The sequence below is a fragment of the Myodes glareolus genome, chromosome 11 (assembly GCF_982192425.1).
Source record: "Myodes glareolus chromosome 11, mMyoGla1.1, whole genome shotgun sequence".
NCBI classification, from domain to species: Eukaryota; Metazoa; Chordata; class Mammalia; order Rodentia; family Cricetidae; genus Myodes; species Myodes glareolus.
In genome coordinates, this window is record NC_142036.1 from 40,264,895 (window position 1) to 40,288,603 (window position 23,709).

A 23,709-nucleotide genomic window follows, 5' to 3' on the forward strand; every position below is an offset into this window, starting at 1 on the left:
TATTTTCTAAGGGTGTTTTTGACAGGGTGTGGCAAAAGGCAATCTACTGCCTTGAATGTGAGGAGCTGGCTCTGTGTTACTCAGGTTCCCAGCATGGAACCTGGTCCATGGTATCCTGAGACTTGACTGTATGGCTGGAGTATCTGTCTGGGAAAGTGTACAGACGGGAGAAACTGAGATCTCCCCGACTCCCATCTCTCCAGACGGCATCTTGTACTGAGTCTTTTCTCTACCTGCAGAGTGAACTGTTCCACCGTCTAGAGAAAGCGCGGGGTAGAAGGCAGGATTGGGCAGGTCACACTGAGTGGATCTGGGGAGGAGGGGGAGGGAGATGTCTAGAGGTGGAAGGTGATTCGAAAAGAGACCAGCTTCCCAAACAGGTGCGCCAAACATGGGAAAGAGAGACAAGCAGAATCCCTAGAGCCTGGAGGAGCTCCCTGAAGCCAAGGAGAAACCAGTCCCCAACCAAAAGAAAGTTGTTTGTAGGACGCTAATGGAGGAAACCAGAGAAGCTGCTCTCCAGGGATGGTTTCTTAGAAAATATTTATTTAAAACACTTCTTCTGCCCTCCTTCTTCTGTGCTGTGGGTCTTGGGTATCATCCATGACACTTGGTACTGCATCTCCACTCATGTGGGGTCCAGTACATTGGCTATACTCTGCTGAGAGTCCCTCTGGCCACTACAGTTCTTGTGTTCAATACTTGTCCAGGCCTCTGCCGCTGTGTCTCCAGATTGGGTATGAGGGTAACCAGGCTTCGGTTTACACGCCCCTCCCAAGGCCTGCCGTAGTAGTTGAGTAGCGTCAACTGGGGCTCTGTCCTCGTCCTGTCTGGAAGTTCAGGGCTGGAAGCGCGGGGAGCTGATGTGAGGCTGGTGGAAGGCATGGGCGCTGTACACCACCTCGGGAGGTGACGGGGTGCCACTGGCCAGCACCGAGCACAGGGGCTCGTGGCTGCTCAGCACGGACGAGAAGTACTTCAGCTCCTCCGTGAGTTGTTTGATCTCTTTGCGCAGAGCTGCGTTCTGTTTCTCCAGGTCTTCGCTCTCCTGCGAAGGGACAACCGGCAGGATGGTGAGTGCCAGCACATTCATGAAGGGCAACCGAGAAATTATGTGCCAATGAGGATATGTGCACGTGGACACATATGTTTGTTGGGTGCACTTATGCATGTGGGGTGCATACACAACAGGTTGACCCATATGCAAATGCCGAGAGCTGTCCGTTTTGACTAATAAAAATGGCAATTTCATCATCCAATCTGCCTCTTCCCTATTTTATAACAGAATACTGGAGGTTGGGTGGTTTGTTTAGCTCGGAGTTCTGGTGGTTCAAGGATAAGGTGACTGAGGGCCGTGCATGGTGAGAAAGGTGTGGGCAAGTGGGGAGTGTAGAAAAGCTTGTGTGTAAGAGAGAGGAGGGGTTTGAGTCTCTTTGTGGTACCCAACCCCAGCCTTCAGAAGGGAGAGAGACAAGCTGGGTATGGCGGCATAGACTGTCATCCTAGCACTCAGCATGTGGAGGCAGGAGGATTGGGAGGCAGAGGCCAGCCCAGGTTAGAAAGGAAAGAAAGTGAGAACCTGTTACCATATCTCTAGTTAAAGGAGTCTAAAGGACTGGAAACCCGCCTAGTGTGCGTAAGACAATAAAGCCTTAGGTTCAGTTGCAGTGTACTGAAAAAGGAGGGAGGGAGGGAGGGAGGGAGGGAGGGAGGGAGGGAGGGAGGGAGGGGGGGAGGGAGAAGGGTAGATAGAGAGAAGGAAGAAAGAAGAACAATAGAAAGAAGTCGAGAAAGGCATTAATACCTCTTAGGGCGTTAATATACCTAAGATAATATACCAACTGTAGCCATCCCTCGCTGGCACCATACACTCCCAAAACTGTTGCTCCACTAGGGACCAAACATACATACAAGGTTGGTGGGGTTAAACCATGGAAAACCTCACCCAGGTAAGGGTGTGTGTGTGTGTGTGTGTGTGTGTGTGTATGTGTGTGGTGTGTATAAACCATGGAAAACCTCACCCAGGTAGGGGTGTGTATGTGTGTATGTGAGGTCACACTTGTGCTCTTACAAGTATGTGTGCAAACATGCCTGCATGTTTTTGCCTCTGGGCTGAAAGTGGCAAGCATATGCTAAGAGAAATTCGCAATTGGGCCAGATCCTGAGAGCGTGGAAATCCATTTGTGAACCTCCCCCGGCACCCCCACCTCGTATTCACACATCTCAAGCACTGCCGCTTCCCTCGGGTTCTAAGATGTTTAGAGCGAGCCTTTCTGAATATCAAGGCTCTATAATGAACTTGGTGTTCTAGTCTGCTCCCACCTGCCCACAATTGTTGAGTTTCGCAATCCTGTTCCAAACCAGCCCCAACCTTGGACAGTACCCAGCAGACACTCCGTGTTTCTAAGTGTACACCTGTGATGAAGTTTATAAACATAGGAAGAGATTATCAGCAAATAACCATGAAATGGAACATTTATGACAATATATTATAATCGGAGTTACCAAAGACTTCTCAATTGTTGATTTCTGGAACTTTCCATTCTGCATCCCCAGACTACAGTTGACAGTGGATTAACTAAAACCATAGACGGGAAACCTCAAGTGAGTCCTGTGCTCTCCAGGTAAGTATAGATGCAACGAGCATTTTGTTCAGATGCATCTTTCCCTGTTGGTAGGGGACCGCATCACCTACCAGCTGCCATGATGCGCTGGTACATAGCAATTGCCGAGAAGCAATAGCTTCCCCAGACCATGTGATTCCCTGAGTGAACATACACCCGCTAAGGACTGGGATCTCCTCAACTCCCCAGAAAGGCAATGGTGCCGGAGAGCAAAGGTATCTCAGCTCGGTTCAGAAGTCACCTGGCGCTAGCCGCTTCTGCTTTTGCAGAGCTGGGATTTGAGGAGAAATTTCTCTTTTCTATGTGTGTGTTGTGTGCACACATGTATGGGTGCAGGTGCACACATGTGAGGTGTATGTGTAGAGGTCAGAAAGACACACACATACACACCTCTTGTAACTTCCTTTCACAGTTTGAGAGAGGGTCTCTCATTGACCTGAACTTCCAGCTGGCCCACGAACTTGCATGGATCCCCCTCCAGTCTCACCACGGCAGAGGTTCCAGGCACCCACTTCCTCACCCCACTTTCTATGTGGTTGTAGAGAACCGAACTCGGGTCCTCACGGTAGTGCTTTACCAACTAAGCCATCACCCCAGCTCTGGAAATCTGAGCTTTTAACAGGTGTCTTAGGTCATTCTCAGGCAAGCTTGGAAATTATGGTTAATTACTGGTTAAATATGATACAAATAATTATAAAATCTGCTTTAATTTATTCAACATGTATGAAACGGCTGCTTAAGTGCCAAATGAACTTAAATGTTTGTTGACTGGCTGATAACATCAATTGTTGGCATGAAGTGTTGACTCAAAAGTATAGCGGTTAACAGATGCAAGACAACTTGACATTTAAAATTTGCCCTAAATGATCCATCAGGAGTGAGCTGAAGGCTGATGAGAGATGGGATTCATCACTTACACGGCCAGTCATGTAAAGCCAGTGCAGACTGGCTTTCTTTTTTAAGTGGTGAAGGAGCACAGGACCCTGATCTTTCCCATCAAGTTGGCTTCTATTTCTTTGGAAGGTCAGATATGAACTTGTTCAACCCCAGCATTCAGAAAGCTTTCTAGCTACCCAAGTCGGGTGCAAAGGAAACCCCATCTCCAGAGTGGGTTAAAGGAAGCCAGAAGCTGGATGGTGGTCAGTCCCTGGCTGCTGCTCCTGCAGACTGTGACCAGCTGGGCACTTCACCACTTCACCGATTCGTGTTTTCTGGCACATTCCAGAGGGAGGTCGGCAAGCCCTTTACCAGGAAGGCACGCACTACCCCTTTACTGAAAGGTGGGCGAAATGAACCTGGTGGGGAAGGGTACGCTAAGACGGGAATTGAGGCCCCGAACTCCTGGCCTTTTCCCCGCCCCCTCTGAGAGTTTCCATTGGTGACAGAATTTACTGTAAGTTCAGTGCTCTGAAGAGCCCGGGCAAACCCCACGGCAAGGAGGGGCGTACTGGGTGGGCGGTTCTGATCTTATCCCCGCCTTAGAGGCAGGCCCAGCTTTCGGGAAGTGACAGCCACTAAGTCTGCAGATTCCAAAGCCCGCGCTGAGGCAGGCCAGAATAACCGCTGCCTGCTGCCTCTAACGGGGGCGCAAAGTTTGTTTTTTCTCTCGCAAAGCCAGACTACTTCTTGCAAGAGAAAAGTCTGTAAGCTCTGGGCCTTGCCCACACCGGCCACTCCCTAGAGAAAGGCTTTGGCTTTGACTTCCCTTGCAGGAGGAAGTGGCTGAGCTGGGCCCCATCCCTCTACTCTGCTGGGGACAGCAGGGGCCCGCGGAAGAGAACTTACATAGCTAAAGGGACAGTTGGGGGCAGCTGTTTATCCACAAGGACAACAACCATACCCCCTGACTTCCCAGTGCGGGCAGGGACCAGAACTCGGGACGGGGAAGAGTGAGGGGGGCCTGAAGGAAATTTCCTCTACAGGGCAGGCCTCTGGCCAAGTGGGGGGAGCTAGCCTGCATCCTGGCTCCCTGTAGCTTTTCACTTTTCAGAACGTGGTTTGGCACATCAGGGTTCTCACAATGTCTGCGCTGTCGGTATGACCATCCTACCAGGAGGCCAACTGAGACCCGGGAGCAAAAGCATACCGCCCAGTTTCCTAAAATACCCCAGGCTGGGGGCAGCAGCTGTGAGGAGGAGATGCTACAGAGCCCCCTCACTAATGCGCCTCCTCAGAAGTATATAAGCCTCTAATGGTGGACCCACGGCCAGGAAGGAGCTCTGCCTCCAGTTGGGCTCCTTTCTGCCTCTCCTGCATTGAGGACCTGCCTACTGGAATAGGCTAGGGGCTCCCAGGAGCAAGGAGAAGGCCTCAGCTCCCCCCCCCCATCCCCCTGCTTCCTGTGTCCTTCCAAGGAACAGCAGTTCTGGCGATCATTACACACATAGTCTATGACCCCACACAACACCACATAATACCACATGCTGAGCCAGCCCCACCCCTGAAGCCACAGAATTGCCCACTTCCATCCTGCCACCCTAGAAAGGCCCTCCATTGAGGCCAGACCATCCTCCAACGTGAGCCAGGGCTCCACGACAGCAGGTGGTTGGCCTTGGGGGATTCACTTTTCTTATTGAATACCAGTTACTTCACTGAAGACAAGATGATCCCCAAGCTTAGCCAGATACGGGGTGACTAGCAATGCTGGTGACTAGATCTGGGGTAGGCTTGGGGGTTTCACTGTTACAGGTTCCACAAGACTTCTGTTGGGCTGCTAATGCCGATAGGTACAGAAACGGGCTGTCTCTAGTTTACCCTTGAATTCTCCAATATTTCAGATTCCCAGTTAGCTACCTAAATGTATTAGTAGGCTGGAGCCTGTAACTACCCCCCTCCCAGCCTTTTGGGGTTTTTTTTGTACGTGTGTGTGTGTGTGTGTGTGTGTGTGTGTGTGTGTGTGTGTCAGGCATCAAGATTTAAGTGTGTGGGGAGAGAGTCTTATTATGGAACCTAGTTAGCCTGGAAATGGCTGTGTAGACCAAGAAGGCTACAAACTCACAGAGATCTGCCTGTCTCTGCCTCCGGATTACCGGGATTACAGGTGTGTGCCCTTGACCTGCTCTTTTAAGAATTTTATCATTATCAGCATATTTAATCTTTGTAACACCATTGTACAGCATGTAACATCTCCCTTTTACAAAAGGGGGAGACTGAGGCACAGAGAAGTTAAGCAACACACTGGAGGTCACACAGCTTGTGGGCTGCAGCACAAGTACCTGCCCTTTGCCTCCTTTGCCACCTTGGGAGCCTGCTACAACCTGAGGAGCTTGAATCACCCCTGCTGGGTTCGCTAGCTGAGGCCACCGTCACCATCGCCCTCCCCCGCCTCGCTAATCCAAATGCTAATGTTCACAGCTCACCCTCCCTCACCTGTGGGGTCACCTGATGCCACTTCTATGAAGAGCTGGGGGTGGTTAAGGAGGAGGCTTCCTGAGGCATGGGAACATTGTGGGAAATCCCCTGTTGGAGGGCCTGAAGAGCAGGTCACTCAGAGCTCCTCCGCTGTGGGGAATCCCCAGGCTGGTCCCTCAGCCCCAGGCAGCTGAGCTGAAGGAAGACTGGGAGCAGCTGGCACCTCCTGGCTGGGGTCTGGCCTGAGCTCAGCAGGGACTCCCCAGACATATTCCAGAGAGCTCTCAGGGAGCGCTTTGGCCTTCCTGCGTTTTCCTTACTGAAAAGAAAATGTATTTTATGCGCATGTTTGCCTTCATGTATGTTGTTACACTGTGATGTACCTGGTGCCTGTGGAAGTCAGGAAAGGGTATCAGATCCCCTGGGTTAATCATACAGGTGGTTATGACCAACACTGTATCTGGTGCTGGACATGGAACCGGGATTCTCTGGAAGAGCAGCCTCCACTCTTAACCTCTGAGCCATCTCTCCAGTCCCACCTTCTTGCATTTACAAAGAACCATTTCCAGAGGTTGCACATAACCTTGGCGCTTCTCCTGCTCAGAGGAATGCACATACTATCGTTGGCAGGATGAGCTTGCAACTCACATGCATTTGGAGTAGGTGCCACCATGTGCCACACATCAAGAACACGTGGCAAGTGGAGACCACAGTTCCTGAAGAATGTTTCCAACTGAGAGGTGGGCTGCTTCTCCCCAGGAGAGGGAGGGCCAGGCCTCCATTGCCTCTCACTTGAGGGGAAGAGTCACCACATACTGAGCTCTGGATCTGTCTTCAGCCCCCAGTTATAAGTAGCTGGTCAGCCACACCAGCCGTGCCCTCAGGGCCCTGTCTAGTCATGGGATTGGAAGGTTGTTGCCTGGACCACATTTTTCCTCGTAGTTTGAGAGACACTGGAGCTTGGCTCGCTCAACATCCTCTCCAAACACCCTACTGCTTCCACCTTGAGAAACACAAATACCCAGCTTCCTTGCCTCTGGAGCAAAGTGTGCTCAAGTTTGTGCAAGAGTGTGTGTGTGTGCGTATGTGTGAGCGTGCATCTATGTGCCTGTGTGTGTGTGTGTGTGTGTGTGTGTGTATGACAGAATTATGACGGTGATATTGTAGATAGAAGGAGAGGGACAGGAGATTCTCTTTCATCTTACGTGGTAGAACCACTGGGCAAGGACAAACCCACCCTCCTTCAACATGAAGTGATGCCTGAGGGTCAGCGGCCATGTTGAGGCCTCGGGGAGAAAGCTGTGCCGATGCCCGTGGCGCAGTCTGCAGGGCCTTTTCTGTCTCTGACCTGCTCTTTCCATTCTGAGCTTCTTGTTATGCAAGAAAAAGAAACTGTGGCTAGCCACTGCCACCCCTTGATGGCCTATCTTTTACATGTAGCTGACTGGATTCCTAAGAATCACAATCCAGAAAAACAGAGCACAGAGGCTTGAAGCGCCCGAGGAGCTGGGATGGAGGACCAGGGTATTCAGATACTTAGCTGTCCAGACTGACTCCACAGTCTGCTGTGTGCCCCCACGGCTTCAGTTTATCTTATTTACTTCTGCCTCTGGCTCTTCATCCACTTCTGGTGCCCCAGATTGCTTTTAGCCCAGAGTCTCTGCCATTGGTCCCTTCCACCAGATCCTCCCAGCTTCTGCTTTGAGTCACACTTCACCTCCAATAATGGGGCTGGAGAAAGTCTCCCTGCATTGCTGCCATCCCCTGTCCTGAAGTCACTTTTAGCATTGTCCTGCTTCATTCTTTCCAAAGCACTTCTCAAGCTGTGTGACTGACAGACTCTACAGTCTGGGACCCACCCTGTGTCCCTCAGAGGCCCCAGTTTCATTGTTTTGCATCGGGCACAGGCATCAAGATATCAAGATTTTAAAAAGACTTCCCTGACATGCCCAGTGCGTAGCCAAATTGAGAATCATGTTCACTGTGGGTTTGTAACACCAGTATAATAGCATAGCTAATAATTATTAAATTTATTTCATGTTTTATTTTATTAAATATATTTTTTCTTTTTTTGTTTTGTTTTTAGATTTTTGTTTGTTTTTCAAGACAGGGTTTCTCTGTGTAGCTCTGGCTATCCTGGAGCTCACACTGTAGACCAGGCTGGTCTCGAACTCAGTAATCTGCCTGCCTCTGCCTCCCAAGTACGGCCCCATCACCATCTGGCTACATTAAGTATATATTTTTATAAGTGACATAAAACAAAGAATCTTAGAGTTGGATGAAAACTTCTAAAATAATTTTTCTAAAACATGGAATTTTAACATAATATACAGTTGGTGAAAATGATGTTCAGAAGAACTCTTAAAGGGTTAAATTTATTAATTGTTATCATTACTGTGCGCATGAGGACAGGCATGCATGAGCTGTGGGCAGGTCTGTGGAGGTCAGACGTCATCTTTCTGGAGTCAGTTCTATGAGTTCCAGGGATCAAACTCAGGTTGCCAGGCTGTGCTGCAGGCAGCTTCCCCCTTGAGCATCTCTGGCTCCTGCACCCCTGGTTCTAACAGGGAGCGGCAGGAGGTGGGGATCTGTGGAATTTCACTAGCTAAACCTTGGTCACACTAGTTAATTCTCCTTGGGTTGGTGAGCTTCCCCCAGGATAGAGGGAAGCGACCATCATCTTCATGGTTAGTCCACAGTGATGGGACAGGAATAGAACATCGTAAATGCTCAACAAATTTGTATTGCTGTTTGCCAGCTCGGGATGAGGCAAATGCCTGTGGAGGTAACAGGCATGTGACGTCCAGGCTACTGGTGAGTGCTTTACCCAGCCTTCCAGCTTTAAAAGCTTCGGCTTTGTACCTCGGGACAGTTGCCAAAGAATCTATGATTCCTTTTTCAAAGGCCCGGCCACACAGAGAGGGGGAATAACCAAGTTATACCACTCTGCCACTACCTATGCTTTGAATGTAATTTTCCTCACGTGGGCTTGACCAAGTCAAGGCAACTCAGGCAGATACAGTAATGGCCCTTGTGGTGGATGGCAAACTTAAGAGTTTTCATGAACACCCCAACAGAAAGACGTTTCTCAAGAGGAGAAAACACAGGGTGAATTTGTGTGTCAAGACCAGGTCCTGCACCAACTGAGCAGACAAAGGCATATTTCTCCTCCCTTCCAAATTATTTTCAGAGAAGTCTTACATTGGCTCTCTAACTCTGACAGCCTGGCGTGGCTAGTGCTTCCCATTTGTGATAAGAGTTCAGGTTCCCTGGTGAAAGGCCCTTAGCTTGGGAGGTCTAGGCCCTGGGGGGGGGGGGGAACCTGACACTGTTGTTCTGATAAATTGCTGTCTATCTGCCTTCTTAATCTTTATGTTGATAGCCACAGACTAGTGCTGCCAGCAAGCTTGGCCAGCGAGAAGCGCCGTCTGCTGTGGTAGGGGTTATTGTAAAGACCCTTCACGGGACAGAGTGCCGAGAATAAGGGACTACTGAGTACTCAGTCCCAGCCGGCACATCAGTATCAACTCCTAGCCCTTCCACCAAGGCTCAGAGAACTCCACAGAAGAGGGGGCAGAAAGAACGTAAGAACTGAAGGATGGGGAGGGGGGAAGCACCGTGAAACACTGCCTGCTGGCTGTGGTGTGGCCATTCAACTTACAAACTCACTGCAGCTGTCTTTTCCTGACAAGATCAGCGGAGAGTGTGATGGGCAACTTTGGTTGGACTCGGTGGATTAAAACAATTTTTTTTTAAAAAAAAAAAAAGAGAGAGGGAAGGGAATGTGTTGGGGAGATTAAGAGGAGAGAGTCGGGGTAGAATGATCAGTAGGCGCTGTCTAAATGTATGAAATGATCTAAGAATTAATAAAAGGTACTCTATTTTTTTTAAAAAAAGGTTTAAGTTGAGAGCACTCCCCAGCCTGTACTAGAATGATCTTCGTATGCTCCACCTTCCCAGCCTGGATCCTCCCTGAATATCTGATTTTTCCCTGCCACTCTGACTCTGTGACTTGCTGTCCTTTTCTGATGCCTCCCGTCGCTTCCTGCCCCAAGTCTCTGCCGTTGGTCTCCTGTCCCCAGATCTTCCCACCCTCCTCCTTGGTTTGCACTTTATCTCCAGAGTCAGGGCCTTGGGAAAGGCCCCGACGCCCCCATCACTGCCCTAGCCCTGCCCCGAATTCACTTTCAATATTGTGGTATTGCATTTTCTTCAAAGCGTTTTATCACCGGGTGTAGTTAATGACTATTATTTGTCGGGTTTCTGAAGGCCCATGAAACCAAGGACTCGAGCTTCCTTGCTATAATCTCAGTGCCTAAGAGAATCACACATGCAGGAAACTGTCCAAAACTCGCCAAGTGGATGGAGCATTTCTCCTGGTGAGTGCTGAGTCTGCCTTTACCGTCTGCTGGAGCTCCCAGCTGATTGACAAACATGGGGCATGTTCCTGGGCCAACTGAGTTCTTCTGGGTGCTAGAAGTTGCCTCCTGCTCCTAAGAATTTTGGCCCTCTACTTGGCTTTGAACCTTATCACTTCCTTTGTGTTTTAAAGTTGCCCAGGTCACTGTCCTCGGTTCCCCCACACTTCTGCGACGGTCCAAGTCCACCTGCTGTTCAGGTGTGATGTTTACTGCACACTTTTTCACTCCCCAAAGTGCTCCAGTTTGGAGGATCAACTGTAAGGTCTCCTACCCAAGCCTGACAAAACCTCTCCCTCAGTTTCCTTCAGAGTTCTCCCAACTTTAACCGCTTTCCTTATAAATAAAAAATAAAATAAAGTAATAAAAATAAAAACATACAGTATACCTATATTAAAAATATTAGTTAATTGATTTGAGATAGGGTCTCACTATGTACCTCTGCTGGCCTGGTCCTTACGACAGAGACTAGACTGGCCTTGAAATCAGATAGATTCGTCTATCTCTGCCTCCGGTGTGCTGGGATTAAAGGCATGCACCACCAGGTCTGGCTTTAAGGAGCTTTTAAAATGTAAAACACTCACCATCTTAGTCCCTAACACTTGTTTTTGTTTTGCTTTGTTTGTTTATTTATTTGTTTGTTTGTTTTGAGACAGGGTTTCTCTGAGTAGCCCTGGCTGTCCTGGAACTCAATCTATAGACCAGGCTGGCCTCAAACTCAGAGATCTGACTGCCTCTGCCTCCTGAGTGCTGGGATTAAAGGCTCACCACAACTGGTTCTAACACCTGCTTTCATTACTACTATTAATTAGCATCTTGTCTTTTTAAACAAATGTGCCTACTTGTTTCTGTAAAATCTCAACCCAGGTGCAAAGACAGCTGTCCTTTGTGTTTTGTCGCGGCTCTGTCGTGGCTCCCCTGCCCCAACTACCATCTTTTCATGGCTGCTTCATCAAATGCATGCTCAGCAATTCACCTGAAATAGCTGCCTGGTGCGGGGCATTGCAGTGGCTGTAAAGTGTCCCTGCTGTAAGAACACTAGAAATGATGCCTTGATACACACCGGGCTCTACCTTTGCTCTCTTCTCTCCGGGGATAAATTTCGCAGGAATTAGTGGGGCAAAGGGCATCATCGACCTCCCCAGTTTTCAGTAGGAATTGTTAAAAAAAAAAAAAAAAAACCGGATCATCCCTATAGCCAACAGTAAGTGCCTGCCCCCGAGAAGGCCACAGTTCCTGGGATCTTACACTGCTGGATCCCATGGCATTCAGAGCTGGCCCGGGGAACCATTAAGTGTTAGGCTTTCTAGAATAAGTAATCATGTCAATTAGTTTTGTGAAGATTTCTTAATGTCATCTTACTGGTACAAGTTACCAATTTCTAATGAAGAAAAAAATCTTAAAAAAAAAAAAGAAGAAAGAACCTTATATGTCTGTCTCAGTTAAATGGGAGTAATTGTTCTGTTCAGGGGACATCTGGCAAGTTCTGGATGTCAGAACTGGAGGAAGACAGGTGCAGTGTCATGTGCTGGGTAGGGTTTTACATTCTACAGCACGCAGGACAACCATATGATATAATCAGAATTATTAGCGGACCTGGGGGTATGGGCCTGCAATCCTAGCTGCTTGGGAAGATGAGGCAAGAAAATTGAAAGTTAAAAGTCTCCGTGGGCTCTAAAATGAGTTTAAGACCAACTGGGGTAGCTTTGTGTTACCTTGTCTCAAAATTTTAAATGTAGAGGGGAAAAAGACTTTTGGTATAGTTCAGTGGTAGAGGGTTTGGCCAGCATGTGTAGGTCCTGGACTCAATCCCCAGTACCGGGGGAACAGAAAAAAGGACAGAAAAAAAGTACAGACTCGAAATGTCAATCACCCCGAGGTTGAGAAACCCTGCCTGGGTGTGTGTTGCTTTCATCATCAGAACAGAAAATTGGGTTATTTTCATCTGGCTAGGAAAAATGTGTGTGAGCTTTCTGTGCACCGTCTCTGCCCACTTCTGGATTGGTGTCTTGATGTTTTTCTTTCAAAAGATGTCCGTTCTTTCTTGGTATACACATGAAATCTTAGTGCATTTAGTTTCATACTAATATTTTCTTCAAAGCTATCATCATCCTTGTGCGTTCTTGCCTTTAAATCTTCTAAATAAGCATTTAAACCCCAGGCCTTCCCCACCTTAACACTTTTTAGGGCCTCTTGCTGTTGTTGAATGTTCTCAAACTAATGAGAATCTTGCCGTGCAAGCATCCTGGCCATCTGTCTACTTCATGGCTAACCCTTTGTGAAATGACAGATGGGAACAAAAACAAACAAACAAAAACAACAAAAACTCAAAAAAACAAAGCTCAGAATGCTACAACACAGATGCAGACTGCTGGGAAGGCAGAAACTTGGGTGTCCCTAAGAAAAGACATCATTTCCTCCTCATTGGTAACATGATAAGTTGGTCTAAAATCCCCCCGAGGTTCCTTTTTAAATATTTTGCTCCAAGTATCACCACAGTTCTTGGCATTTCCTCTACAAACCATTACGTGGACCACGGTGAGACCCTCTGTGGGAAGGCCAACTAAAAGGACTTTTATCCTGTGAACCAGTCCATTGCTGTGGGAAGCAGGGGCCACACTGAGGACGGCCTCCTGAAGACACTTGTTGAATGGGGTAGCTGTTTGTTTGTGACCTGGTACCCACACTCCAGTTTAGACAGGCATTCTTCAAGTGTGGGTACCTCCCAACCCTAACACACCAGCCCATCATCCTTGGATAAGTAGTTGGGGTGGTAAATTGCCTTGACACGCTCTTCCTCAGCTAAAATCGCTGATTTGCAGAAGACTGGAACTTTTTCTGATTGCTTACACAGCACATACTCGTCATAATAAAACTGCGAGGAGTCCCAGGAGTAAGACAATTGCCCAAGCCCAGTCACCCACGAGTAACCACTATTTGTATTTTGGAGACTCTGCTTCTAACCCCCAACCCTCAGGCTTTACATTAGCAGATGGTGCCCTGCACATCCTCAAGCCTTGCTTGCTTAGCTCAGTTCAGTCTCAGAGACACCCTCTAAGTCAACAGACATAGGTCTCCACAGTCACGTCTAATGCCAGCCTCAACCTCTGTTGTAGAAATGGCTCACAGTCTGCTCAATACGCCGCTGTTAACCACCTGCCCAGTGCTACGGCATCCATAGTGTTTGCTGTCCACCGACACCCGTGCTGCAAGCATCCTTTATAAGTGGAAGAACTGTCTCCAAGGATCATTCTAGTGTACAATATGGATGCAATGCAACCTTCTAAAAATGGATACATGTATCACATGTATATATATGCATTCGTGTGTGTGCGTGTGCATGCTCCTGTACACACACACGAGAGAAAGAGAGATCTTTATCTTGATGAAGTCTAAAGATGAGCTGAAAAAATAAGAATTTTTGAAGGCACTGATAAACAGTAAAGAATAAACTCAGCTAATGATCCAAGGAAGATACAAATAGACAGTGTGTTTAGTGGTTAGGAAGGAGGGCTCTGAAGGTCAAGCTGTGTAACCTTGGGCAAATTACTTAATGCAAAGGACTTATTATTATTGTTATTACTATTTGCAGTGCGAATGCTACACTGCTGGTAGGGCCCCAAACACACAGAACCTGACCATGGCCAGGGGTTCAATCACCACATTTTTTAAAAGAAATTCACAGTGATAGAGACAGCACAGAGGCGCCTGTTTTCCAGAGATGATTCACTGGCTTTATATCGAACTTTTAAAAAGTTGAACTAGCCAGAACATTCCTTCGTGTTTTATTATTTTAGAGCTGTGAATTCTTTATGCTAATAAACCTTAGGTCATGGTCTCTCAGAGACAGACAAAGAACTACAGAAGCGATAGGAGACCCTGCGGAGCCTCCTCAGCAGACCGAGAGCGCACTGTCTTTGGGAATTTCTCCACTATTTAATTTCTCCCTAACTTACGCTCATGTTTCATGGCATTAACTCAGTTTACACGAATTCCCTGTCACAGATGTCTCTGTCCTGAGCTGTGGCGAGATTCCTTCAAGCGCCCACAGCAGCCATTCCCTGGCTCACCACCTTTGCAGGGAGCACTGGTTTCCAGTTTCCAGATGCGGCATGGGCCCTCAAGCTACCTTGCTTCAGTTCACCCTGGAGACCAGATCTCACGGGACAACAACACTCTCTGGGATGACGCTGCTGGCCACCCCCTACCTCCTCTACTTTGAGCCTTCTAATGAACAAAGCTTCTAAATTAATCTTGGTTTTGTTTTCACTCACCCGGGACATTGGCGCAAAGTTGCCTATGCTGGAAGGTGCCAGAGAGCCTCCACTGACAGCGAGATGGCCTGCCACAGGAAAATGACTTGCCGTACCTTTTGTACCTTACGGCATTTCATCTCATACCGTGGACCTCAGGGTCACTCAAATCTCAATGATAGTTGCCTCTCAAAAGAACTGAGATAAAAAAAGATTAAGAATGCAAATGATATCCCTCTTGTGCTGTGGGACAATGGTCTGGACCCTATCAACTATATTTTAATAAATTGTTGATTGGCCAGGAGCCAGGCAGGAAGTAGAGGAGGGGCGACCAGGGAGGAAGTAGAGGCGGGGCAATGAGTACAGGAGAATTCTGGGAAGAGGAAAGACTCAGTCTACAGTCATCACCCAGACAGCAGAGGACACAAGATATGACTGCCTCGCTGGAAAAGGTACCAAGCCACGTGGCTAACACAGACAAGAATAATGGGTTAATGTAAGATGTAAAAATTAATTAATAAGATGTCTGAGCTACTAGGCCAACCAGTTAATGATTAATGTAGACCTCTGGGTGTTTATTTGGGACTAAATGGCTGTGGGTCCTGGTGGGAGAGAAACATCAGTCAACCGTCCTGTCTTATAACTTCAGTGTGACTTTTTGGAAATAGATAACATCAATAAGTTCGGGTAATCCATTTGATACTTGCTTATGCTCAAACAGATTAACAATGTGTTTTGAAGCAAACTAGATACTGGATTTACACTTTTCCTACTTAAGAGTCTGGGAACTTGGGGCTGGTAAGATGGCTCAGTGGGTAAAGGTGCTTGCTGCCAAGACTGATGACTTCAGTTTTATCCCTGGCACCTACACAGCGGAGGGATAGAACTGACCCCCGTGGGATGTCTGATGGCCGCCACACATGCATGGTGGCATGCATGCACCTTCCCCCGTAATAAACAAGCAAACAAACAATAAATACTTCATTTAGAATTATTTAAAGAGGAGCTAGGCAGATGGCTCAGTGATTAAGGCTGTCTACTGCTCTTGTGGAGGACCTGGACTCAGTTTCCAGTTCCTACGGCTCACAATTCCACGGGGGTCAACACCTCCTTCTGTCTTTTGTGGGCACTTGTATGCATGTACTTGTACATGCACACACATACACACATAGCTTTAAAAAACTTTGAAACTATTTTAGAAAAAGATATGATAGTCTTCTACATTCAAATTCAGCTCATTTTAACAGTTCCATAATAGTCCTCAGAATGGACTATCACTTATTCAACTTTCCTTTTTAAATAATTTATTTAAATGTGCCTTCATGTGAAGGTGTCAGATCCCCTGGAACTGGAGCTACAGACAGTTGTGAGCTACCATGTGGGTGCTGGGAATTGAACCCGGGTCCCCTGGAAGAACAGCCCAAGTGCTCTTACCTGCTGAGCCACCTCCCCAGTCCCTCAATGACCCTTTTACTGATGGATATTTAACTAGTTTCCAGGCATTACAGGTCAGCGGTAGAGCATCTGCCCAGCCATACACAAGTCCCTGGGTTCCGTCCTCAGTACCACCAACACAAAACAAAAACCAAGAGGAAAAAATAAAACCCAGCAGAGAATTACATCATCAACAGCGTCCTGGCAAACTGCTGGAGACAGGGAAGGGGCACCTGTCATCTGAGTGGGCCTGGTCTAGCTGCCATCTGATGGTTTACAGCAATTGGTCTTGCTCAGGGAATGGAATGCTTGCTCTCCCCTCTGCCTCGGCCATTTCCTGTGCCAGCGCCATCTTTCACCCGTCAGCCTGGCAAGGAAGTCTCCCACTCACCCTAATTGGCATTGTCCTGAGGAGGCCCGCCCCATCTTCACATAGTTGCATTTCTCCCTTTCTGTCATTCAGCAGTCACTGCTGGTTTTCCTTTGAGATCAGTCACTTCCCGGGCTTAGAGCTTTCACATATGCGATAAATGCGCTTCTTTGTCTCGCAAGCTTCATTGCTTATTTCCTCCCAGTTTTCCATTTGCTTTTGGTTTCGCATATAGTCTTTTGAGCTATGTAGACTTTTAAAAATGTCTTCCCTTTTTCGAGATGGGATTTCACTATGTAGCTGAAGCTGATCTTGAACTCACAGAGACCCACCGGCCTCTGCCTCCCAAGCTAGGATTAAAGGCATGTACCATACCCAGCCATTTAAAAAAAAATTTTGGTGTAAGTATAAGTCATATTTTTATATCAGTATTTTCTTTTATGACTTTCTATTTTATTTGAAAAATTTTTTCATGCCAAGATATATTTTTAAATGTCATATTTTCCCCTAAGATGTCTTTAGTTTCCTTAAAAAACATTTAATCTGTCTATTTGTTGTATAAGGAATGAGGGCTCCTGACTTTTGCTTCTTCAAGTGACCTGTCAGGTGTCCCAACTCTATCTATTGACTAATTCAACTTCTCTGACTGGGTGGAAATGTCACACTAATTGTTTTGTGTTTATATCTGTGTCTTAGAAACCATCACATACATTTCATAATTATGAAACTGTGAACAGAATCACAAATACGTTTTGTGTGGAGTTAGTCAGTGCTGAGGACACTGTCACACGGTTGTCACAGGAGACTCCTCCCCACCTCTGTCACCTGAAAAGCAATCAGGGCACCTCGCTTGATGACAGAACAGATATTCAAAATGCTAAATGGTAAGCATTTCAGAGTCTCACAGGAGAGGTTTGGCTACTGGGCGCTTTAAAGGAGATATTAGTGCCAACACGCGACATTAAGAAGACATTGACAGTCCAGCATATATGAGGCTAGGACTCTATCCCTTACTTGATATATTCCCAGTAACCCATAAACTCCAATTTTCAAATTCTCGGTGGATGAACCCTACGGCCAGAAGATGGTTCCAGAACCTTACAGGTAGAGAAAGCCAGGAATGGAGTCAAGGGCAAACTGAGACTTGAACCTGAACTCGCTGGAGCAAGCGGGAACTTTTCACTCTGAAGCACACACGTGTTAAAAAGGGTGACTGAGAGGGGTGACTGTCGGCAGGAGGACACACAGAGTTCAAACCACAGCCAAACTCTCCGCGTGTTGGCAACTGTGTGTTGCTGTCAAAGCTCCCACTCGAAGCCGTGGAATGGAGCGCTAGATTATAGTGACTGCAGGCCACAGGCTCATGGCGCAGCCTCTGAGGCCTGGTCACTGGGTGGAACGGGAAGCACACTACAGTGTTCCAGAGAAAGGAGTGGGGAAAGAGTTTAGATCCAAGGAAACAGGGATGCTGTAGGGATTGAGGCTGAGACATGAGCATGGCCGTGATGATCTCATGACCAGAGATTACTCGACTGCAGTTGTAACCAGAGCCAGCCTCCAAACATTTTGCTTCTACTTCTTGTCTTCCTAAAACAGACATCATGCCAGCTCAAAGATCTTCCCCTGAGGGCTGAAATTACAGGGAGGCAGCCTGCAGCTAGAGACAGACTCTTCAGTTCCTGTGTCTGGAGGGAAGCAGCACTCTGCCACTAGAGGTGACCAGGTATGAACTGGGGGATCTTCTGTAGGGGCAGTGAGGACTGCAGATTCTCAGGCATCAAAGGTGTCTGAGTTTTACAGCCTTTAAGAAGTCTCTCAGCACTGAGATTCTGTGGAGAAAATGTACATACATACACACACATACACACAATACAGATACGCATACAGTTTTCATGCAACGCACACCTAATACATACATATATACATACAGGGAAAATAGATGTATAAAAGACTTAAACGTATACATACGTACATATATGTCTGCTCAATCTCAGTTTTCATGCTTATACTATCACTATAACTCTGTGCAGAATCGTTTGTGGATTTACTGCTCGCCGGCCACCAGACGGAGCTTTTCATCCGCTCTCCCTCCACAAGCAGTTCCAGCCCTTTCCCATTCTAGAGATAAGGGCCTGACCCGAAGACCCATGAAGAACGTACCAGGGATCAGTCACACAGACGGCAAATGGCAGAGTGGCCATCCAAGCCTGGCCCTCCCTGCACAGAGAGGCTGAGCTCAACTTGCTTCTTCTTTTGATATTGCAAGCTTCTAAAGTTTGGAGGTGCTTCCCCACCCATGACATTGTCCACTCGCCCAAACAAAGAGGAGCTTACCCTGTCTTTAGTGTGGCTTTGTTGCCTTAAAGGCTATTAAATAAGACCAGCTTAAGCTAGTGAGATTGCTGTGAGATTGTAAGCCCTAAGGGAATCACTGGAAGTGGATGAGTAGCAGGGGAGGAGTCTGAGCACCCAGATTGTTGGTCTCAGTCTGCACTGACTAATTATATTCTCTTTTTTTTGTCAGATGGACACGCATCTGTCAGCTGAAATGGTTTTGGCACATCCTGGAGACTATGTTAAGTACCTATCAGTACCTACCCAACAAAACATGAGCATAGGCAGAGGGGTTAGGACATCCCGTTCTCAGTTTCCTTAAAGCTAAAGAAGAGTTCCCTCTTTGTTTTCTAAAACTATTCTCTTTTGGGTACATGTGTGTGTGTGTGGCGTGCATATATGTCTGCTTGTATGTGGGCATGCATGTGTAAGGGTGCACGTGCATGTGTGAGGCCCAAAGTAGATGTCAGTATCTTCTCCAATCTCTTTCCGACTTCTGGATTGAGTCAAGGTCTCTGGCTGAACCCAAGGCTTGCTGTTTTGGGCTAGTCTGGCTATTTGGACTACTCTGGCTAGCCAGCTTGCTCCAAGAGTCCCTCTTTCTACCTCCCATGAACTGGAATTACTGCAGGCTGCCATGCCCATTAGGTTTCCTGCTATTTACCTTTCATTCATTCATTCATTTGACAGGGGCTCTCTATGTAGTCCTGGCTACCCTGGAGCTCACTAGGTAGACCAGGATGACTTCAAACTCATAGACATCTGTCAACCTCTGCCTCCTGCCCATTTGGCTTTCATGTCAGTGCTGGGGATCTGAGCTCTGACCCGTATGCTTGCATGACAAGCGCTTTACCCACTGAATCATTTCCCCAGCCCCGTATTACTTCTCCCCGATACTGTTAACACATTTGTTTCATTATCAGCTTATTTGGTTTTGGTGTTTATTGCACTTTTACCACTGAAGGGAACTTCTAGAATATTGGTGATATGGAAATATTTTAGGAGAAAATGTGGGAAGGAGGATGCAGTGAAGAAAGAATGGAAGACCTGAGGGATTTCCTGGACCCAAGCACTAAGCCATCTCAATGGAGAGCTAGTCCTGCCCACCAGGTGTTGGCATGCTGGTTGCTCACTTTGTTTTAGGGACTGCACACCTGGTGTGTGCAAGTGTGTGTGTGTGTGTGTGTGTGTGTGTGTGTATGTGAGAGAGAGAGAGAGAGAGAGAGAGAGAGAGAGTATGTATGCCACTTGTGACATCTGTGCACCCATCACACTCCCTGGAGTACACTTGTTGGCACACTATAGTGGGACCGTCAAGATGCAATATTTAGGGACTGCTCCATGACCCTTAAAAGTGAACAAAACTGTTTATAGGGGAAGAGGAGCTGTTAACTACAGAAGGAAGGGAGGGAGGGAGGGAGGGAGGGAGGGAGGAAGGAAGGAAGGAAGGAAATAGAAAGATCGAGCAGAACATGGTGAAAAGGTTGGGGGCACTGTCCTCAGCAAGGGCTCAGGGTCTCTCCTTGTGGCTGTGGGTCTCCCAGTTGGGGCTGCAGCTCATCTCCTCCCTGCTAGAAAAGGTTGAGAATATTGGCCACTCCACCAGGATGGTGATTGCCCCAGGTAAGCGCCCTGAAGTTGTGTCTTTCACAGTCCCCAGATATACCATTAACCGTGGAAATCTCAACAGGGAACTTTCATGATGTTTGGGTGGGGCAGGGGCAGAAAATAGGGGCAGCACCATTGACCCCTTTCACCCAAATGCAAGGGCATTTGGGTTGCAGAGCAGCTGCCTTCTGGAGGGATGAGATGTGCGGCCCTGAAAGATTGGACTTCTCAAAGCCAGACTTAACATCTAACTTCCTCCGAGCATCAGCGTTCTGCCCACAGTGGCTCAGGAAGAGTGGGTCCTCTCTGCTGTCCCTTTCTGAACAGGGAGGCTGCCGGCATCCCTTACCCTGGCACTCTCCTGGGTCAGGAAGATTCAGCCTCTGGTCCTGTTCTCTTCTATTGAGTGTTTTAATACATGCGTGGGAGAAGGAGCCTTCCGCCCACCCCTCACCCCTGCAGGTCTCACCCTGCACTTACTCTGCCCATGGACGTAGCTCCACCACAGTGGAACCATCAAGGCTGGGTCTCACAGCCCCACTGCTGTGGGATGCAGAGCCCAAGGCGCAAGAGCAGAGTAAGAAGTCTGGTACTCACCAAGTGCAGGGTGTCGGCTTTCTGTGTCTGCCTCTGCCGACTCTTCTGGGCAGCGATGCGGTTCTTCTCCCTCCTCTGAACTTTTCTCACATCGTCGGATGAGTCCTAGGAAGCAGTGAGAGCTTGAACTAGGTAGGCCCATGCCTTTCTCCTAGTCAAAACAGGCTGCTGTTGCATTTGGCTCGCTCCTTCCTTCCCTCCTTCTGTCCTTCCTCCCTGGCCCTCAGTTCCTTCTGTACCATCCATCCCCTTATTTATAAAACACTGGTACCCAAAGACATTTTCTTCAGCATTCCCCGCCACCCACCCTCAGGTCTCCCATGGCCTTCTTTTGATCGAAAGGAGTGGAGAGAGACTAAGGCGAGAGACTAAGGCTTCAGAATAGCCGCTTTGGGAAACAGCAATTAAGACAATGAAACCTGTCCCACCATCTCCACCCTCTCCAGAGCTGCTCTATTCCTCACATTCCCTCTCTGCGGTGTGTGTGTGTGTGTGTGTGTGTGTGTGTGTGTGTGTGTGTGTACGTGCGTGCACGCTCGCCTTCTTCTGTTTTCTTTTCTCTGCAAACGTTGTGGAGCATCCATTCAGTGCCAACTTCTGTATGAGTGCTTTCAGAGATATGACGATACAGTCCCCCAGCTCTCTGAGCAGGCACAGTCATTCTATTTTACATAGGACGAAGCTGGAGCTCTCCACGCTGGTCCCTGAGTCATGGCCATCCAGGGGTATGACATTTTTCTCCTGCTTATTCTAAAGTCTAAGAATCCCCTTTCCACTAGCAAGTTTCTTGTGCCGCACCCTTAGACAGAGGGCCCCACCCCAGATGGCTCTTTCATTGTGCAGGCATCTTGAGATCTTCCCAGTCCTGAACACGATGCCTGCTACACATGAGGCTCCAATATAATATAATATAAATAAGTCTATGAATTGAGGTAGAGTTCGCCTGCTTTAGCAATCTGCAGATAGGGCCTTTGGAAGACAAAGCGCTCTTCTGGTGCTCTCTAAGTAAGTCCTACAGAAGACTGGGGAGGTGAGCTCCAGCTTTGCCCCCAATACTACAGGTTAGTGAAAACACTAAGAGAAGTCCTTCAGCAACCAAGGGGTCACAGATCCTGGGGCCAGGCTCTGATCCCCTTCCCTCTTTATCCAAAATTTCCATTCTAGCAGGAGGACCCTGGGTTAGAGAGAGCAAGAACGCACTCTTCCCACAATGCCGCAGGGGACTAGGTTACCATGGAACTGTGAGTAATTTCCTTCTTAAGAAGAGCATGGTACCATCTTCCAGGCAGTCTGAGCCGCTCTGATGCCATTGTGGGCAAGGGGCTGACTGTTTACCACTAGAAGTCTTCACCAGAATGGCTTTTTGGTTAGGGGCTTATGGTAGATGTGGTAGCGGATGATCGTTTATGAAAGATGGGGAGGGAAGGGTTGTATACTTTTACTTCAGTTGCATCATCTTGCAAGCCCCCTGAATATGTGTAAGGCGTGCCCTCTATCATTGAGCTATATCTCTGGCCCGATATGTGTGCTACGAAAAGAATAAAGTTTTTAAGTTACTAAGACGTAGAAAATTTAATCCATGGGTCTATGCTGGATGAAGAGAACTTATTAGAGCAAAGGGTGTCAAGAACATGGTAGAGAGAGCTCCAGAAACTATGCAGTGGGAAGGGCATTCCATTTGAGGCACCTCTTACGCTGAAACATCTTGGCTTGGTAGTTAGTCAAGACTCTAAGTCTGCCAGAATCCTTCCCTCCCTCCCTAGTTTCCCAGAACTGATATTAGCTACTAGCGCAGGTCTCCAACAAACCTCCAGGGCCACTGCCTTCTTTCACCTAGATGGAAGTCACAGGGACAGAGATCCAGGCTGTGACTTCAGCCTCCCTCCCCACTGGCTGTGCTAGTCACAGAGGCAGTCCCTCAGCAGGTAGATCTAGCCATCCTTTCCTTCCTGTCTTCGTTGGTTCGGCTTACTGTATTTCTCTTTCCTCTCCTCGGTTCTGTCTGGCCCCTTGGTTCTTCCTGGAAAGCTACGAGTCTAGGATTTGTGTGGAGTCTGCCAGCGCCAGCAGCCTGCTGGAACATTCCTCAGCTAACCGTAGACCCCTTTTCTGAGTTCTGTGATAGTCACGCTGTCTCTTGCTTCCTAGAAAGTTTCACAGTGGGAACTTAAGTGTGGCAAAGAGGAGGCGTAAGGCCAGGAATGGAGCAAAGAGGGTTTGTGGCGAGATGAAGACTTTGCCACTTGTACCTCAGCATAGCAAATACCACAACCAGAGTCTGCTAGAGAGCACTCTGCCAAGTAGAGAACTACTTCCTTCTCCCAAGAGCTCCCCGGGCAGGATGGGGGAATCTGGCCCTCTTTCACCACCCCAAGACAATCAGAAATCAGGGGATGTGAGGGTACCTGCTTGCCAGGGGGAGGAGAGCGGCTGAAGCTGGAGTCACTGCTGTCGGAGCTGTGAGGCATGGTTGAAATCTTCCGGGCTCTCCCACAACGTCCCAGATGCCCCTGGGCGATCGGCTCACTAGCTGGCTCCCCTTCCTGACTGCTAGGGGGTCACCAGCCCTCCACTTTCCACAGGTGCCTCCCCCGCTTGCCCGGCAGCCACCTCCGACAGACCCCTGCGTCCTCCTGTCTCTGGGGTGCAGAGGGACTGCTCCCCAAAGGGACATCTCGCTTACTTTGGGGCTTGCGCACACGCTCTCTCTTGTGGTTTCT

General features: G+C 48.1%; 1 protein-coding gene across 1 annotated transcript; it reads right to left on the reverse strand.

The window, feature by feature from the left end:
* Positions 1–526: 526 nt before the first annotated feature.
* Batf (basic leucine zipper ATF-like transcription factor) lies at positions 527–23,709 on the reverse strand. The gene is made up of 3 exons (XM_048449221.3): positions 23,395–23,709; positions 20,990–21,094; positions 527–1,048 (listed from the first exon to the last, which is right to left on the reverse strand). The coding sequence occupies exons 1-3, from the start codon at positions 23,455–23,457 to the stop codon at positions 839–841; spliced, it is 378 nt and encodes a 125-aa protein (XP_048305178.1). The 5' UTR covers positions 23,458–23,709; the 3' UTR covers positions 527–838.

Bases quoted from the DNA above. Each gene is read 5' to 3' on its own strand.
- Batf (XM_048449221.3), bottom strand. From the start codon at position 23,457: ATGCCTCACAGCTCCGACAGCAGTGACTCCAGCTTCAGCCGCTCTCCT. The intron at 21,095-23,394 runs GTACCCTCACAT...ACTGCTTCCTAG, and splicing joins CTCCTCCCCCTGGCAAGCAG to GACTCATCCGACGATGTGAG. The intron at 1,049-20,989 runs GTGAGTACCAGA...GTCCCTTCGCAG, and splicing joins AAGCCGACACCCTGCACTTG to GAGAGCGAAGACCTGGAGAA.